Source organism: Talpa occidentalis, unplaced genomic scaffold (assembly GCF_014898055.3).
Source record: "Talpa occidentalis isolate TD23 unplaced genomic scaffold, MPIMG_talOcc4v2.1 talOcc4.14, whole genome shotgun sequence".
Lineage (NCBI taxonomy): Eukaryota > Metazoa > Chordata > Mammalia > Eulipotyphla > Talpidae > Talpa > Talpa occidentalis.
Window position 1 is genome coordinate 1,824,048 of NW_023601433.1, and position 18,034 is coordinate 1,842,081.

An 18,034-nucleotide genomic window follows, 5' to 3' on the forward strand; every position below is an offset into this window, starting at 1 on the left:
CAGTAGCAGACCCTCAGAAGCGGGGGCGCAGGCCACAGAAGGGGCCCCTGGCTCACTGTGAGGCCTCCTGGCCACTGTGTCATCCCCCGCGTGAGCTCAGCCTGTGGGGGTGGGGGGGCAGGCGCTTGCCCTGGACTGCAGAGGACAGAGCCCCGAAGCCACCCCAAGAAGGCCAGTTCCAGGCGGGGCTGCGCCCTCAGGAGCAGAAGGCGGCTGGGAGCATGGCCGCCAGGGTGGTGCCCGCCGCCTGGGGGTGCTCGGGCATCTCGGGCGAGTTGGTTCCACCAGGAAGGAGGCTTTTTAGTCCTGCCGCAAGCCCAGGGGCGGGCCAGCCCCTAACTTGTGTTTGGCCCTGGGGTGAGGGTGCACTCACCTTGGGTAAGAGATGACCCGCCTGGGGACTGGCCACTGCCACCCCAGGCGCGGCGCTCAGACCTCACCAGCTGCTGCAGGGTGTCAGGCTGCTGCCCCAGGAGCTTCAGGGGCCTGGGTGTGGCTCTCTGAGCCACGGGCCTTCCTCAGGAGACCCTGAGTTCTGTGTGGACACCGACTGGAGGGGCGTGGGGGAAGCCGCCAGGCCTGGCAGGGCCTGCGAGACGCAGCCAGGCAGTGTTTCATCCACCACTGGCGGGCAGGCGCGGTCCCGGCCCCCACGAGGCCGCAGGTCCCCACTGGGGCCCTGGGAGCCGCGGCGGGAGGTCCCTGCAATGGCACAGCAGCCAGCCGGAGCGGCCCACGTCCCCGGATGCCTGCTGGGGGGGCTGCCCACGTTGTGGCCTCACCTGGCCCCTCTTCCACCCCGAGGTGATGCACGTCACCTGTTTCCAGGGAGTTCTTATAAGTTTATTTTTCAAACAATCCTTTGACCTGCCTGGAATTAATTGTGGTGCATACTGTGCAGTCACACTCGCGTGCACGCGCACACCGTCTGCCTGCACCAGAGGACGCAGCTCCCACACAGTCTCGCTAAGCGCCCCTGTCCTGTGACGACCCCGCCCTGCAGGGCACGGGGCACAGCGCAGGCTGCTCCTCTAGGCCCCAATCCTTGAGTGAGCACCCACGTGCCTGCGCCTCCCCGCGAGGCGGGTGCCATCAGCACCCCTGCTTTGCGGCTGAGGGGCTGGCTCCAGGAGGGGAGCCACCCCCACCCCCAGGGCCCCGAACACTGGGTGGGCGGAGGCTTCCAGGCCCTCAGCCACTAGCCGCGGCAGTGACCGAGACCAGGAGCAGCGGGCCCGACAGTCACCTTTCGAGGGAGTTTATCTGCCTGCAGATCCGCCCACCCAGCTGCCCGCGCCCCTTCCCACCTCTGTCCATCTGTGTCTGTCCTCCCTCCATCTCCCGCTCCGGCCGTCCATCCACCATCTTCCAGGATCTTATTCCCCCCGTGGGCGCTTGATTGGGTTGTCTTCTGCTTCTACATGCTTTCTGCGGTTTTACATTTTCTAAGCACGATGCTTTCCACGGGGGCCGGAGCCTACGTTTTCCCTCTTTCCGAAGCGGGAGCTCACATGGCGGCTCCTCCCCCGTCCCCGCGGGCCGGTCAGGGCCGCTCCGTGTGGGCGACGGCAGGGTTTTAGTCAAAATCTAGAAGACGCGACAGCGTGAGCCTGCGGTCAGGCACAACCCCGGGAGCCGCTGGACGCGAGCTCCGCGCTTGAGGCGGCCGGACGCGGCCTTGTCTGCGGGAGCCCCGCGCGCCTTCCGCGGCTGCGGCGCCGTTTGACACGCGGCTCCCGTGTCTGTGACCGCGTCTCTGACATTTTTAAAACGTTACCAAAGCAGAGAAGTTGTGATCATACAGAGTTTTGGAAAAGATTAGAAGCTTGACCGCCTTCTGTTCGGCATTGTGTCACTGACGAAGGGGGCGAGTAGGGGGCCAGACCCCGGCCCGCAGGCTGACCACAGCCCACCGCCTCCACAGGACCCAGACCTGCACCGGGCGGCTGCGCTCACTGGAAACCCAGGGGCTCGGGGCGCCGACTCCCATCCCGGGAAACGAGGTGCCTTGTGCAGGGGCTGACCCTGCCCATGTGGGGCCCCAGGACAGCGGGCTCGGGGCTCAGCAGACCAGAGAGTCCACTGACCACCAGCCCCCCCGGGACATCCCCCAAGGGAGGGCCGCACAGGTGTGCAGATGCCCTCCCCCCACCAAGCTGAGTAGGCTGGGTGTGCCCCCTCGAGGGACAGGCTCGGCAGGCCCTCGGGGACCCGGGCTGGCTTCCAGCCGGCCCGCGGCAGCGGCATCTGACGTGGGCCCTGGGGATCCCTGTCTGCCTGCCTGCCGGGCTGGACCACGCCCCGCTCCCGGCCTCAGTGCAGAGAGGGGTTCCGCCTCGGACCCTGGGGGGCAGGGGAACTGGATGCAAGAAGGGCCGGGGGGCCGCGGAGGAGCAGCGTCTGGGACGGCATCTCTGAGCTCCCAGCAAGCGCCTGCTCCCTCCGTGGCGTCGTTGGTCATCAACGAAGCTGTTTCCATTGTAGGAGCCAGATACTTTGGAAGGCCCGCCTGATGCGTGCAAATTCTATCCTCGTGTTCAGGAACTTGAAGGAAACGCGCGCGGCCTGGCTCCTGCCCTCTCTCTCTGCTAGTTCCTGGGCGGCCCCACCACGCCCTCGCCACATGACGCCCTCGGCGCTATTTAAGTTTTAAACTAAGCAAGTATCACTTTTAAAAGCGAACGGAGTGCATGCCGCACCTGAGACAGGGAGAAAAGGAAAAGGAAAGTACAAATCTGCTGCCGCTGCCGCTGCCGCCAGAGGGATCATTGCTGGACTCTGCGCTTCTCCCCAGCGCGCTACCTGATCCGCACACGGAGCGTTTGGAGGCCACACGCGCCTCCTTTCTCGGTCACGCGACATGAAGAGCCTCTGCCATATCAAGAACAACCTGGAAAGCGTGTGTGTCCCTGTCGCTCGCCTGTTAGAGACACAGACAAGAGAACCCCAAGCCCCAGAGGGCCCGAGGCCTCGCGTCCAGCCTGGAGACGGGGCCCTGGCCCGAGCAGGGAGGTGCCGCGCTCACAGGCCGGAGCCGGTCACAGGCGCTGGGCACCGGCCTCGAGAACTGCCGGCCCCGCGCTGCCGCCATGCCGGGCCCCCAGCGGAGAAGGGACACCAGCTGTCCCTGTCCCCAGCCTGCCCACGGGGGCCTGTGGGGTCCAGCTGCCCTCGGTCCGGGCCAGACTTCACTGCCTCACCGCGCGGCAGCCACCTCGGGAGTAGAGGACAGAAGGTGCCGGGCAGTGGCCCCGGGGACCACCTGGCACAGCTGCTCTGACCCTCAGTTACCGTCATTGCTCCAAATCGGCGCGCTGGCGCTACCCGGAGGCTTCGCTCCTGCGCGGCACTCCAGGCCTCCACTCTGGCGGTCATGGGGGCCCCCCTCCCCCAGGCGCTGCAGTCTCCCGCTTGCCGCCTGGAGGTGAGACCCAGCCGGCCTCGGGCAGGCCCTGCTCTCCGAGCACCTCCCCACTGTAGCGGGGTGCGGCCTGAACTGGGGTCCCGGGAGAGGACCAGGCCCGGCCCACACCTGCAGCCTCAGCCTCGGCCTGTGCTTCCGGCCTACAGGCGGCCTGTGGGCAGGTGCTGGATGAGGACTCTGGTGCTTCCTCTGGCCCAGGCTGCGCAGTAGGGCGAGCGGGGAGCAGGCCGAGACGCCAGGGTGCGCCGGAGGGACTGCTCGCCCACGGGGTCTTGCTGCAGCTTCGCGGCTTCCCAGGACGCCCCGTGTCCCTGCTCTGTGCCAGACCTCGTGCTGCGACTTCACCCTGGAGCCCTAATGACAGCCCCCCCACACCCCCGCCCTGCCCGGGGACATCTGCGGGCAGAAGCGTGAAGCCCTGGCGCCCCCCGGGGGCCTGGACACGACTAGCCAGAGCCCCTGGCTATGGAGTGTCATCTGCCGAAAAAACGAACTGCATTTTGCAGGCTTGATGGCTGTAGTCACTGAGAATTAGAATGTCTAGGTCACCCCTTTTATAATAGCATTCGAGGGCCACAAAATCCCCAACCAGTCAGTGCCCGACACTGGCTGAGGGTGGAGGCCCGTCCCCCCGCGGCGCACCACACCCCACACCTCTCCTGGCCCGGCCGCCTCCTGCTCCTTGTCGCCGCCCCACCCCACGGAGACCACCGGAAGGTAGTCGGGCAGCTGGGCCCAGCCCCCTTGCCCCGCGTTTGCTTTTCTTTCTCTCGCATGATCATGGGTGACACCGGCTGACAGCACTACGTGGTCAGTGTCCAGGCTCAGCGGCCCGCGCCGGCTTCTGCCGCTACATTCTGCCCACGGTGGAAAGTGGTTCCTGCCCCCGTTACTGACCCTGGCGTCCAGCTACTAACCTGGCCCCCAGGTGGCCCTGCCCGCCCCGCGTGGCCACCAAGCACCCCACACCCCCAGCCCACGAGCCTTTCTGTCCCGCTTGTTCTCTGCTTGTGCGGCGCCCAGGGCTCGGCTGCGCCCGCGGTTCCCACCCGCCTTGTTTCACTCTTTGCGCGCCGCCCGCCCGCACGGCACCAGGGCAGGGCTTTGTCTCTTGCACCACCGAGTAGTGTTCTGCGTGTCCACGCCGCGCCCTGCCCTCCGTGCGTCTGGCGGCGGGCACTCCGCTGGGGCCGGCGCTGGGAAGCGGGCCTCTGCCCGGGCACAGCCGGGACCCAACAGCGGACCCGCCGATGCCCCTGCCGCGGCCCTCAGCCCCTGCGCCCCTGGGGCACCGGCCGCCGTCCAGGATCCGCTGGCCTGACAGGACGCCGGGGCGCCCGCTGCAGGTGCACCCGGGCGCGGTTCCCGCTCGCCTCCTGCGGGCCGAGGGTGCCCGCCCGGCAGGGACGGGAAGTGCTGGCTTCCCAGCACGCGCCTTCGCCGTCCTGGGAGGGGCGCGGGAGCCTGAAGCCGCGGGGCGGACTCACCTGCCGCCGGCGCCGCGGCAGGGGGTGAAAGGGAGGACCCCGGGCGCACCCGAGGCTGTGCCGCTCCCAGAAGCACAGCTCGGGGCCGGGACCAGCCCGCCCGGCCGGCAAGACGCACGACCCCCGCCCCGCCCCGCCCGCCCAGCTCCTGAGGCGCCTCTGGCTCCCCCGTGACAGCCCAGGGGCCGCGGCCCAGGCGCGGGGGGCAGGCCCGGCCCCCCGGGGCTCCACACGGGCGGCGGGTGCACGCGACCGCCCTCCGTGGGGCGAGCGGCGCTCGCGGGGGGCGCCCTGCCCTTCCCGCTGGAGGGGCGCGCACACCGGGCGGCGCCCGAGGACACGCGCTGCCCGCGGCCCCCCACCCCTCCCCGAGACAGTCAGCCCCGGCCCCGGGACGGCGCCAGGGAGGCCCGCGCCCCGGTCCCGGCCGGCCCTGCGCGGGAGCCTGGGGGCGCGTCTCCCCCGGCCCGGCCCGCCCGCGCCGCCGCCGCCCCCCGAGTCCGCCCGGCCGCGGACAAAGGCGCGGGGGCGCGGGGACGGGGCGAGCGGCCGGCGGGAGCCCCGCCTGCGCGGCCGCCTTCTCCCGGGCGTCCCCGGGGAGCGCCCCGCGCCCCCGCCCCGCGCCCCGAAAGCGCACAAAGAGCGGCGGGGCGGCCGCGCGCCCTCCCGCGGGGGCGGGGCCGGGGCGGGGCCGGGCGCGCCTTAAAGGGCCCGCGCGCCCCTGCACTGCGCATGCCGCGGGCGGGGGGCGGGGCGCGGGGGGGCGCCGGGGCGCGTGCCGGGGCGGGGGGGGCGCCGGGGCGGGGGGGGCCCGGGGCCAAGGGGCGCCCCGCGCGTCGGCCTTTGTCTCGAGCGCCCGCGCATCTGGGCCCCGGGGCCCGGGGGGGTGCGGGGGGCGCCCGGTCCCCTCGCGGCGGCGCCCAGGGCTCCGGGAGGCGGACTCGCGCCTAACGGGACCTTCGGGCCCGCCCCGAGCCCGCCCGGGCGCCCCGCGGCCGACAACAAAGAGCGCGCGGGGAGGGGCGGCGCGCGGGGGCGCGCGGGGCGGGGGCGCCCGCCCCCTCCCCGCCCCGCCCCGGCCGGCGCGCGCCAATCGCCTCCCGCGGCGCCGCGCTCTGTCGTGTCAGCGCGGCGGTGACGTCGCGCGCGGCCCGGCCGTCTGGGCGGCGCGGCCGGGGGGGGGGGGGGCGCGGGGGGCGCGCGGCCGGGGGGGGGGCGCCTTAAAGCGACGCGCCGTCCGCGCCGGCTGCTCCGCGCTCGCTCCGAGGCCGCCGCGGGCCGGGCTCCGCGCCGCCCCAGCCGCCCCGCCCGCCGCCGCCGGGGTGGGACCGGCGCGCCCCGACTCCCGCCGCCGCCGCCGGGCGCTTTGTGGCCGCCGCCCGCCCGCCATGCCCGGCTCGCTGTTCGCGGACCTGGGGCGCCCCGGCGCGGGGGGCGGCGGGGGCGCCGGCGCGGCCGAGAGCCTGGACGACCAGCGGGCCCTGCAGCTCGCGCTGGACCAGCTCTCGCTGCTCGGGCTGGACGGCGACGACGGCGAGCCGCGCCGGCGCGGCGTGAACATGACCGAGTGCGTCCCGGTGCCCAGCTCCGAGCACGTCGCCGAGATCGTGGGGCGCCAAGGTGGGTCGCCGGGCCGGGCCGGGGCGGGCGGGCGGGGCGCGGGGACCGGCCGCCGGCCGGCGCCAGACAAAGAAAGTGCGGGCGCGCCGCCCCCGGAGCCGCCCCGCGCCCGCGCGGACCCCCGCGCGCGCCCCCCGCGCCCCCGCCGCGCGCCCCGGGAAACCGCGGCCGGACGGGGCGCCGGGGGGGCGCGCGGTCCCGGGGAGGGGGAGGCGGAGCGGCGCGCCGCGGCCGGGAGGGGGTCCTGGGTCCCCGCTCGGCGGGACGGAGCCGGCGCAGGAACAATGGGTCCCGGGCCCGCCCCTCCGCGCCCCGCGCCCCGCGCCCCGCGCCCCGCGCCCCGCGCCCCGCGCCTTCAGGGCGGACGGCGCGTCCCGCGGGCCGGGGCGGCACCTCCCCGGGGCTGGCGCGCGGGGACCGCGGCCGGGGCGCAGGGCCGGGCGCCCGCGGGGGGGACCCGGCGGGGCAGGGGAGCCGCCCCCTTCCCGCCCGCGCGCGCCCGGCCCCGGCCCCGGCGCGGCTCCCGGGATAACGGGCGTGTCCCCCCCTCCCCGCACCCCGCGCCCCCTCCCAGGCTGCAAAATCAAAGCGCTGCGCGCGAAGACCAACACGTACATCAAGACCCCGGTGCGCGGGGAGGAGCCGGTCTTCGTGGTGACGGGCAGGAAGGAGGACGTGGCCATGGCCCGCCGCGAGATCATCTCGGCCGCCGAGCACTTCTCCATGATCCGCGCCTCGCGCAACAAGAGCGCGGCGCTCAGCGGCGCGGCGCCGGGGCCGCCCAGCCTGCCCGGCCAGACCACCATCCAGGTGCGCGTGCCCTACCGCGTGGTGGGGCTGGTGGTGGGGCCCAAGGGCGCCACGATCAAGCGCATCCAGCAGCAGACGCACACCTACATCGTGACGCCCAGCCGCGACAAGGAGCCGGTGTTCGAGGTGACCGGCATGCCCGAGAACGTGGACCGCGCGCGCGAGGAGATCGAGGCGCACATCGCGCTGCGCACCGGCGGCCTCGTGGAGCTCACGGACGACAACGACTTCCACGCCAACGGCACCGACGTGGGCTTCGACCTGCACGGCGGCGCGGGCGCGGCGGGCGCGGGCGGCCTGTGGGGCAAGCCCGCGCCCGGGGTCCCGCCCGCGCCCGGCCGCAAGCCCTTCGCCGGCGCCCGCCACGACGGCGCCGGCTCCCTGGGCGGCGCCTCCACGGACTCGTACTTCGGCGGCGGCGCGGGCGGCAGCGCGGCCGCCCCCCCGCCTGGCGGACTACAGCCCCCCCAGCCCCGCGCTCGGCTTCGCGCCCGGCGGCGGCGGCGCCAACGGGTACAGCTACGAGCCCGCCGCGCCCGCCCCCGACGGCGGCGCCGAGCCGGCCCCCGCCTTCGACCCCGCGCCCGCGCCCCCCGCCCGCGCCCGCCGCGCCGCTGCTCTGGGCCCAGTTCGAGCGCCCCCCGGGCGGCGGGCCCGCCGCGCCCGCGTCCTCCTGCTCGTCCTCCGCGTCCTCGTCCGCCTCGTCCTCCTCGGTGGTCTTCCCCGGGGGCGGCGCCGGCGCGCCCCCCGCCGCCAGCCTGGGGCTCCTGGCGCACCGCCGGCCGCACCCGGGCGCCGGCTGCCCGCGCCTGTCCCCGCCGCTGCGCGCGGCCCCGGGCGCCGGCGAGCACCACCTGGCGCGCCGCGTGCGCAGCGACCCGGGCGGCGGCGGCCTGGCCTACGCCGCCTACGCCAACGGGCTGGGCGCGCCGCTGCCCGGCCTGCCGCCGTCGGACACCTCGGGCTCCTCGTCCTCGTCCAGCTCCTCGTCCTCGTCGTCGTCCTCGTCCTCCGGCTTGAGGCGCAAGGGCAGCCGCGACTGCTCCGTGTGCTTCGAGAGCGAGGTGATCGCCGCGCTGGTGCCCTGCGGCCACAACCTCTTCTGCATGGAGTGCGCCAGCCGCATCTGCGAGAAGAGCGAGCCCGAGTGCCCCGCGTGCCACGCGGCCGTCACCCAGGCCATCCGCATCTTCTCGTGAGGGCCCCGCCCGCCCCGAGGCGGGGGCCGGGCTCTGGGTCTCCCTCGCGCTTGACATTCAGTGTTTGAACAAAGGACCGCGCAGCCGCCTGCGCCCGGCAGCCCCAGCCGCGCGCCCACGCGCACCGCCAGAGCGCACGGCCAGAGGGCACCGCCAGAGCGCACGGCCAGAGGGCACCGCCAGAGCGCACGGCCAGAGGGCACCGCCAGAGCGCACGGCCAGAGGGCACCGCCAGAGCGCACAACCAGAGGGCACCGCCAGAGCGCATGGCCAGAGGGCACCGCCAAAGCGCACCGCCAGAGCGCAAGGCCTGAGCGCACGGCCAGGGCCGCCCCGCGGAGGCGCCCAAAGGAAGAGCACCCGCCGGCTGTCCCTTTCCTAACAGGGGGAAAGATGAACGGTGATGACGAAGGCGACCCGGCAGTGCGGCGGGGCTCCCCGGGCTCCCCACACTCAGACCCCGTCCCCGAGCCCGTGGAAGGCCAGGAGTCCCGGAGGCCAGGCTGCTGCAGCTTTATTAAAGTGAAAGAAACTGTAACATATCTCTTATATATTAAAAACATTTAAAAGTTTTAAAGAGAAATTGCATTAATACAGATCGAAGTATTTTATTCTTTTTTGACTTGAAAAATTATATTTCATATTGCAAAGATGTTTACAAGTATTTTAATTTAAGTTCAGTGAACTTTTTTGTAGCTGGGTTAAATCTTTTTATTTTAGTATGGCCTTAGGGCAAAGAACACTGTATTATTTTAATAATCACACAATTGTGGCGGAACTACAAACCATACGACGTGTCATGTTTTGAACAGTATTCGGTTGGGATGGAGATTTTGTAGGTCCAGACAAATCTCGATCTGCTCCACCCAGCGTATTTTCTATTCAGTGATACAAAGCCTATTTTATTCTATATTATTACAAAAAAAAAAAAAAGAAAAACCCGGAAATGTATAAACATGTCAAAAGGGACTGTGGATGCTTTCTAACATTTGTATAAATAGGATTCAGTGCAAGTTACGAAGATTCTGTTGCTCCACTATAGTTTTAGTATTTCTATTTTAATACATTGTTTACCACTCGTTTATGTAAATGTAGGTGAACGTTACTTGAGCTTAAATGTACTTTACTGAGCAAAGTTTAAAAAACAAAGTATATTTTATTTTATGATAAAGGGCCTTTAACCTCATGGTCAAATACTAATATTATATTTGCTGAGACAAGATTTGAAATTGTATCAAGAGTTTTATTTTTCTGACATTTAAAGTTCTACATAATAAAGGTAAAACTTAAGTAATGGTGCTACTTCATTTTTTAAGTATTTCTATATAAATAAAATATTGAAGTAAATCTGGCTTGTGTGACGCCTGCATTTCTTCTGGGGCCTCTCGGGGTGGGGGGGGGGGCACAACGGCTCTTCCTGGGGCACAGACCCAGAGCCTCCCGGCTGCGTCACCGGCGCAGAAGCACCTGGCCGTGCTTGGCGGGGCTCCCCCGGGGACGGCCCGTCCCCCTGTGCCTGTGGCCTCGCCAGGCCTGCTCCTGTGATTTAGGAACCTGGGAGGCGTCTGACTTATTTTAAGAAATCAAAGAAAAAACCCAAAGGAGGGGCCTCCCTGGTGGTGCAAGGGGTTAAGCACAGCACTGTGAAGCTGTCCGCAGCCACTGCAGCACGAGTTCGATCCCCAGCTGGCCAGGGAGCTACCCACATGGCGCAGCAGACCTCTCCTGTCTCCCCGCTGCTCCCCCCAGCAGTGTATTTCATCGGTCTGCCTGTTCTGTTCCCCACTCTGTCTCTGGTGAGTCCTCTCACTCTCCCGCGCATCTGGCCTGTGCCCCGGTTCTTGTATAAATAAATAAATAAATCTTAAAAAAAAAAAAAAAAAAAACCCAAAGGAAATAAAACTACTCAAAGCAAACCTTTCGTGTCTGGCCCACAGACACCTGTCCTGCATTCTGCCTAAAATACTAAGAAAACAAGCGCAAAGTATTTAAAGTCATAGCAAAAGTCAATTTGCGGGGCGGTGTTTGGAGGAGAGGCCAGGGAGCAGAGCCCCGCGGTGGGCACCCGCGGGCTTGCGGGAGCTGCTGGGGCATCCGCTGGCCTCAGGCCTGTGCTCGCCATTGGGTGCGGACAGGCCGCCCTGCTTGTTGGCAATGCTTCGCGGCTACACCCGCTCCTGGCTGGGCCTTGGTGAGGACGGACTTGCCGACTGGGCCTGGGGGTCGAGGGAGGACCCGCCTGCAGTTCCAGGCACTGCCCGCCGCCCGCAGCCGCCCACCGCCCAGCTTGTCGGCTTGTCTGCGCAGCCCGGGGCCGGCTGTCCACACCCCCCGCCGTTTTCCGTGGTGGGGTCATTTCGTCCCTGACTCATTTGGTTTCATTGTCGCCACGTGAAGCAGGGACAGGCCCCTGGGGGGCAGGAGAGAAGGCGCTGCCTGCTTCAAAGTGCGGCCTCCCCCGACCTCCCCCGACCTCCCCCCGGCCTCCCCCAGGGGCCTCCCTGGCTCCCAGACGGTTTACCCGCTTCTGGCCCAAGGCCGCTCACCCAAGCAAGGTCAGGGAGCCCGTTCTCTGCTGGCAGCCAAGACACCTTCACACCCACGGCTGTCACGCAGCTTCCCTTCCGGCCTCGGCGGGAGTGTCCAGGGGCAGGACCGTCTCGGGGCAGGACAGTTCGGGGGCAGCACCAACCAGGGATGGAGGCGAGCGCGGCCGGGGTCCCTGGGCTGCTTTGGAAAAGGAGGAGGAGCCTGCAGCCCTGAGCTGAGAACCGCAGAAAGAGCACGAGGAGCAGGACCGGGCAGGGGCTGGGGCCGGCTGGGGCTCTGTCTCACAGGAGGAGATTTCAGGGTGCTGTGGAAGTGGGGGGACTGTGGGGTCCCAGCGGGGGTGCCTCTCATTGCTTTGGCAGCCAGTGATGTCCACAGAGGTCACCGCCCCGCCTCCTAGAGGGGCCGGGAGGAGGCTGGCCTCGCCCCAGAGCTGACGGCCGGGCGCACACCCTCCGGGGCAGCCCCTGCCCCCCCCATTAACTTCAGGTCAGCAAGGCGGCAGGTCCCGCAAGGAAGGGAAGCTTGGGTACGCCCCCAAATTGGGTCGTTTTCCTTTTCCAAAGCAGCCCAGGGACCCCGGCCCTGGACGCAGTGGGACGTGCGGGCGCCCGCGGACGTGGTGCGGCCATGGGTCCACCCAGGCCAGGCCCCGGGGCAGCCCTGCGGGACTCCGGCGCTGCGACAGGCTTTCAAGGCAGGGAGTGACTCAGTTTACCCGTAAGGGAGGAGGCGTCGATTCTGGAATGGTCAGACAAGCGCGGTCCCCTTGGGGGCGCAGCAGGCACCCCTCCTGCAGGGAGGGCTGGCTCCCCGGAGGGCAGGGCCGCACGCTTCCATCTCTTCGCTCCCTGGGTGAAGCCCAGTGGGGAGCAGAGGGGGGTCTCCCTCGCAGCCAGCAGGCCGGACCCTGGGCCTAGGGGGGCTCTAGGGGGCTAGGCCAGACATGAAGCCTGACAAGTGTGTCTAAGACGAGAAAGAACTGGGGCGTGGCCGGCAGGACGCGCACCCACCTGAAAAGACCCCGAACCCACCAGGTCTGGGGGACACTGGATGGCCAAGGCCCCGTCGCGGTATTAAAAAGTTTCTGACTGAACCCTCAGCCAGGCCGGCGCCCAGCCCCTCCCTCCGGTGGGCCGCTGAGGAGGTCCAGGCCCAGGAGGAGCCGGGAGGCCGGGCCGGGGCGCCGGGACAGCGGGCAGGGCTGCGGCGAGGGCCGGGCGGGACGTCCCAGGCTGGACTCGGTGCCGGCACCTCCCTTCCCGCTGGCCCTGGGCCGCCCCGCCGCAGGCTGGCACGTGTGGGCAGAGAGCCTGTCCTTCCGGACCCCACCGCCGCCCGGGAGCAGGTTCGCCTGGGCCCTGACCGCGCTCGGCCTGGCCTGGGCCTGCGCCTCACATGGCGGGAGCTGGCCCTGGCGGGCGGGCGGCCACGCGGCCTCCTTCCCCGGGCATGATGCCCTCTCCTAGCCCCCCGCGCGTCTGCGTCACGCCGAGGGCAGCTGGCGACGGAGCGGGCGGCCCTCCCTCTCCGCGGGGGCGACAGGAGCCCCAGGGATCGCGGCGCTCAGGCTCGGGGGCCCCGGGACACGGTCCCCTCGCGTCTGCCGCTGGGGCTCGGGCTTCATCTGCTTCCCGCCGGTGTCCCCGCGACGGGAACAACGCGAAGGCCACTGACCGCCTTTCCGGGCTCCTGCCGAAGCCCCGTGCTCCGTCCTCGTGGGGCCCCACCTGGGAGCCCCGGCAAGGGGCCTGGGCAGAGTGGGGCGAGGCCTCCCTTGGCCTTCCCTGCTGCGGCCGAGTTCCCTGCACCGGGCAGTTCCCAGCGAGGCGGCCACGGTGACCTGCCCTCTGCCCCGGGCGCCCCGGGCCCCAGGCTGGCCGCACGGCTGCTGCGGGGCCACCGCCAGGCCTGGGGGCTCATCTCGCTCGGCGCCGTGGCCGTGCAGCCCGTGGGGGGCGCGGCCGCCTCCTCAGACTTCCTTTGCCAACCTCGGGGCGGGCACCAGCCCCTCCACTCGTGGGCACACAGTGGCTGCCCCGGAGGGGCTCCAGATGTCAGGCTCCGTCCCTCTGCCCAGTTCTGGACGTTCTGGAGCCTGCCAGGCGCATGACAATGGATCTAACTCGGCCCGAGTCAAGGAAAATCCGGAAGCGGCAACAAATCTCAGCGCCCACCTCACGCCCAGGGCCCCTTCTGGAACCTTCTCCTCCTTCCCTGGGCCCCGGGCCAGGCGCTGAGAGTGGCTCCTGCCTGCCATCCCCCGCCAGCACGTTCCTCTCACACTCCCCTCTGGCCGCTGGCCCTGCTCTGAGTGCCCTCCTGCCTGGGCCCTGGCCCCCCGCCGGCCCTGCACTGCCCCTTCCCGGACGCCTGCCTGGCTCCCCCCCCCCCCCCCCCCCCGCCCCTGCGGGGCGCCCCACCTCTGGCTCTGGCTGCGCACTCACCTGGACAGGCCAGGCCGAAGTGAGCAGGTGCGGGGGTGAGGGCAGCTCCAGTTTTCGGGGCGCCGTCTCCGGCTGTCGGGGCGGGGAGCCACAGCAGACACGCCCCGCGTCTCAGCAGGACCCCGGGTGCGCCCCCCCCCCCCGCCCCGCTGGACAGCGGCGCAGTCACGGCAGCCCGCGGAGCCCCCCAGGCCCGTCCCGGGCTCTGCCCCCCGCGGCGCCCCCGTCCCCAGGCCCGTCCCGGGCTCTGCCCCCCCGCGGCGCCCCCGCCCCCCAGTCTGTTCCGTGGGTCTGGGGGCCCGACCGCAAGGCCCTCGGCCGGCCGCGGGGGGCGCAGCTCGCGCCCCGGCGCGTGGGAACTCGGGGGGCACGGGTCGGGCCCCGGGCGCCCCCGGCAGCGCAGCGGCCACGCGGGCCTGGACGCGAGCCACGAGCCCGGAGCCCCTGCGGGGCAGGGGGCAGCGCGGGGCAGGGGGGCAGCCCGGGCCCCGACGCGTCCCGGCGGGCGGCGGCCGCGCTTGGTGCGGGGGACCGGCACCCGCTCCCGGGCGCCGGGGGGGCGTGGGCTGGAGGGGCTCTCGCTGGAGGAGGGTCGCTGGCCGGGGCGTGGCCTCCTGGGTGGACATTGCTGGGGGGCGCTAGCTGGGGGGGGTGCCTCGCAGCGGGGTGGCACTGTCTGGGGGGCGAGTGCTGGGGGCGGGCTCTGGGGCTCTGGGGGCGGGGCTCTGGGGGCGGGGCTCTGGGGTCTGGGGCGGGGCTCGGGGGCTAGGGGGCGGGGCTCTGAGGGCTCTGGGGGCGGGGCTCTGGGGCTCAGGGGCGGGGCGCGGCTGCGCAGACGGTCCGCGGCGCTGGCGTGAGGCGGAAGGAGGCGCCCGCGGGGCCCTGCGGCTGTGGAACTGGGTCTCGAACCAGCAGCCGCCGTGAGCGCGGAAACGCGGGCCCTGCCACAGGCCGTCGCCTCGGTTCCCCCAGCGCCGTCCGTTCTGGTGGAAAACCCAAAGGACTTAAACTCGGGGTCTCGGCCGAGCCGCCCAGGCCCGCTGGGGAGCCCCGTGTGGACGCGCGGGAGGAGCCCGGCGGGGCGGGCCGGAGGGGGGCGCGAGGGGGAGGCGCGAGGGCCGGAGGGCGCGAGGGCCGCGCGGGGCCGGAGGGGGGCGCGAGGGCCGGAGGGGGGCGGAGGGCCGGAGGGGGGCGCGAGGGCCGGAGCGGGGCGCGAGGGCCGGAGGGGGGCGCGAGGGCCGGAGGGGGCGCGAGGGCCGGAGGGGGGCGCGAGGGCCGGAGGGGGGCGCGAGGGCCGGAGGGGGGCGCGAGGGCCGGAGCGGAGCGGAGGGCCGCGAGGGCCGGAGGGGGGCGCGAGGGCCGGAGGGGGCGCGAGGGCCGGAAGGGGGCGCGCGCGCGAGGGCCGGGGGGGGCGCGAGGGCCGGAGCGGGGCGCGAGGGCCGGAGGGGGGCGCGAGGGCCGGAGGGGGGCGCGAGGGCCGGAGGGGGGCGCGAGGGCCGGAGCGGGGCGCGAGGGCCGGAGCGGGGCGCGAGGGCCGGAGGGGGCGCGAGGGGGGCGCGAGGGCCGGGCCCCCACGGACTGGGGCGCTGGGCCGGGACTGGGCGGCGTGGCTGGGGCCGCGCTATGTGGGAGCTGGCGGGCCCATCTCTCCGGCCACCGGGCCCACCGCTCTCCGCTGGGCCCATCTCTCGCCGCCGGGCCCATCCCTCGCCGCCGGGCCCATCTCTCTCCGCCGGGACCATCTCTCCGGCCTCCAGGACCGGCAGGTAAGTCCCCAGAGCCTCCTGGGGCGCGTGCGGGCGCCCCTGAGGCCAGGCCATGGTGGTGGCGCTCGGCCAGCCTGCGGGCAGGGGTCTTTGGAGGGGCATCTTGGAGGGGGCGCGTCTTGGGGGCCGGTCGCCTGCAGGCTGCCAGGGGGACGAGGGTGTTGCTGCAGGGACGAGTCCGGGCTCGGCCCGCGGCTCTTCACACGGAGGCGTCCAGAACCCGCTGCGGGGCTGGCGAGGAAGGGCCCCCGCCCCAGCCGCCCAGTGTTGGCTGCCCTGGAGGGTCAGACAGGTCTGCGGCGGCCGCGCCCGTGCTGGGTACTGGGACAGGGAGCAGCCCAGCTGCCGTCTCCTGGAGGCTGCTCCGCATCTGCTCCTGCCGCCTGCTCCTGCCCTGTCCCGGCCGTCCCCAGCCTGCCCCGTCCCTGACCGTGTGCCTGGAGTACGGAGTCACTCCTGGTGAGCCCTGTTCAGGCACTCAGTGGCCGCTGCAAGGGCCAGAGTGGACACGCCGCAGCACCTGTCTCTGGAGGCACCTGGCCCTTGGGCAGCGGGGGTGGGGGTCAGGAAGGGAACACCACCTGCTCCCCACCGTCCTGCTCTTCCTGCGGGGGTCCCTCCTGCGGCCTCTTGGGAGCAGGCCAGGGCATGTGTCCAGCACTCAAGGCCGTGTCCCCAGTGGGTTGGTCATCAGGGGAGCACTGTCACCCCGGGCTCTGCCACCTGTCTCCTCCCAGCCTGGCCTCTTCTTCCTTTCATGGGACACCCCAGGGTACGGGGTAGCTGGGGCCCCCGGGCTGGGGCGGGAGGCCTGGGGCAGTTGCGGGAGGTAGCAGGAGAAGGTGCCTCTGGAGCCCGGGGAGGGAGCGCTGTCAGGGCGGACTTGGAGTGGTTTCTTTCTGCGCCGGAGGGCAGGTCTGGGTCGTGCTGGGAGTGGAGGCTGGAGAAGAGCGTGTAGGGCAGGGCCCTTGGGAGGGCCCTCGGGAGGCCTGTCAAGAGCAGGGCGGTGAGGCAGGAGGATAGGGTGGGCCTGGCCTGGCCAGGGGCGGGGCCAGGGCTGACCCAGCTGGATGGCAGATAGAGGGCGGCAGGAGAGTTTACTTCAAATCTTGAAAATGTTCCCAAGGAGGAGCCTCCCTGGTGGTGCAGCGGGTTGAGTGCCGTGCTGTGAAGCTGTCCGCAGCCTCTGCAGCGCGGGTTCGATTCCCGGCAGGCCAGGGAGATCCCCACACGGCGCGGCAGACCCTCTCGCCTCGCCCTCAGCAGTGTTTCCTACCCCAGTTCTTGTATAAATAAATAAATCTTAAAAGAAAAAGAAAAGAAAATGTTCCCAGAGAAACAGGAGCTTGAGGACGGCGGGGCGAGGGGGGACGGGCTGCAGGGACTCACGGGCTTGGTCTCGGCTTGTGCCCCTGCCGGGCTCTGGAGGGCGGAGGCTTCGTCCCCTCCCGGCTCCCACAGGCCGCCAGGCCCTGCTGGGGGTGACCCCCCCTTGCAGCTCTCGCTCTCTTTTCCCCTTTAAAGGGCTCGGGTGGCCAGGGCGACCCCAGACTGTCCTCACCACCCGTGAGGAGCGGCCAGGGGCGCGTGGCCTGAGCCCGTGGCCTCGTCAGCTGACACACCGGGCGCCAACCTCTGGCGTCCTTCTGCCTCGGGTGGGGCGGGACAGGGCCACAGCGGCAGACAGGAGGAGGCCCCAGGAGCCGCCACGCCTCCGGCTGCTCTTACCAACCTACTGGGCGGTGGGGGGCGGGGGCGCCGTGGGGGCCAGCAGGGCTGGGCTCTGGCCATGTCTGCGGCTCATGCCCGGGCTGGGGTTAGGTTGTGCGCAGGGAGCAGCGCACACAACACTTGAGCATCAGGGGCGGCTTGTGATGTATTTTCTGGAAATTTCTCTAAAACTTCTTGACCCTCCCTACACCCTCGGCCTGGGTACGTGTTCCTTTGGGTTGAGATGCCTCTTCTAGGCCAAGAGGAACCCCGAGGTCCACTCCGAGTGTTAGTGGCCGAGCGCGGGTCTGCAGTGGACGCTTAGGCAGCTGGAGCACCCGCCCGCCACACTCCTGTCGCCAGCCTGGGTGTTCTTCTGTGTGGAAGGTTCTAGAAAAGGCAAGCATGGTGGGCAGGGAGACGCTCTGCTGGGCAAGGCTGCGGGGCTTGTCTGAGGGGCTGTCCCGGGAAGAGCTGACGTCACCGGTGCTGATGTAGGAGGCAGATAAGCGAGTCTGGAGAAGGTGGGCGCTGCGCGGGGGAGCCCGGCCCAGGACGAGCGTCCGTCTGCACGGCCCGCTGCACCACCCGGGGGGGCTTTGTCGTGGCGCTCCCGGGGCAGGTGCTGATGCCCGGGGCGGGTGCTGATGCCCAGGGTGCCGCTTCTGCGCACACCAAGCCTGGTGTTTTTCACTTATTTCCCAGCGGTTTTCCGGCACCAGCGGGGCCTCTGGGACCCAGTGCAGGCCTGACAGCAGCCTGCAGAGGGCGCCAGACGCCCAAGGGGGCAGACATGTCCCTGGCTGCCCATATGGCCAGGCCTATGCTTCTGGAGGACATGCAGGTGGGCAGCGCCAGCTGCCTTGATGCAGACTGACAGCGACTAGCGGGGCCAGGGCGCAGTTACTAGGCGCCCTTTAGTGTGAGGGCATCACTGGGGAGCCCCAGAAGGTGGGAGCACAGGGCAGGCATGGGGCAGGCTCTGCGCTTCACAACCTCCGGGCCTCTGCCCCGGGAGCCC

The 18,034-nt window shown here is 70.7% G+C and overlaps 1 protein-coding gene across 1 annotated transcript; it reads left to right on the forward strand.

Moving 5' to 3' along the window:
• The first annotated feature begins 6,299 nt into the window (after positions 1–6,299).
• Positions 6,300–9,882, forward strand: MEX3B (mex-3 RNA binding family member B). The gene is given in 4 exon segments (XM_037511429.2): positions 6,300–6,531; positions 7,106–7,781; positions 7,783–7,936; positions 7,938–9,882. Coding segments are annotated over 4 exon segments (1,665 nt in total). The 3' UTR covers positions 8,541–9,882.
• The last annotated feature ends 8,152 nt before the right edge of the window (positions 9,883–18,034 follow it).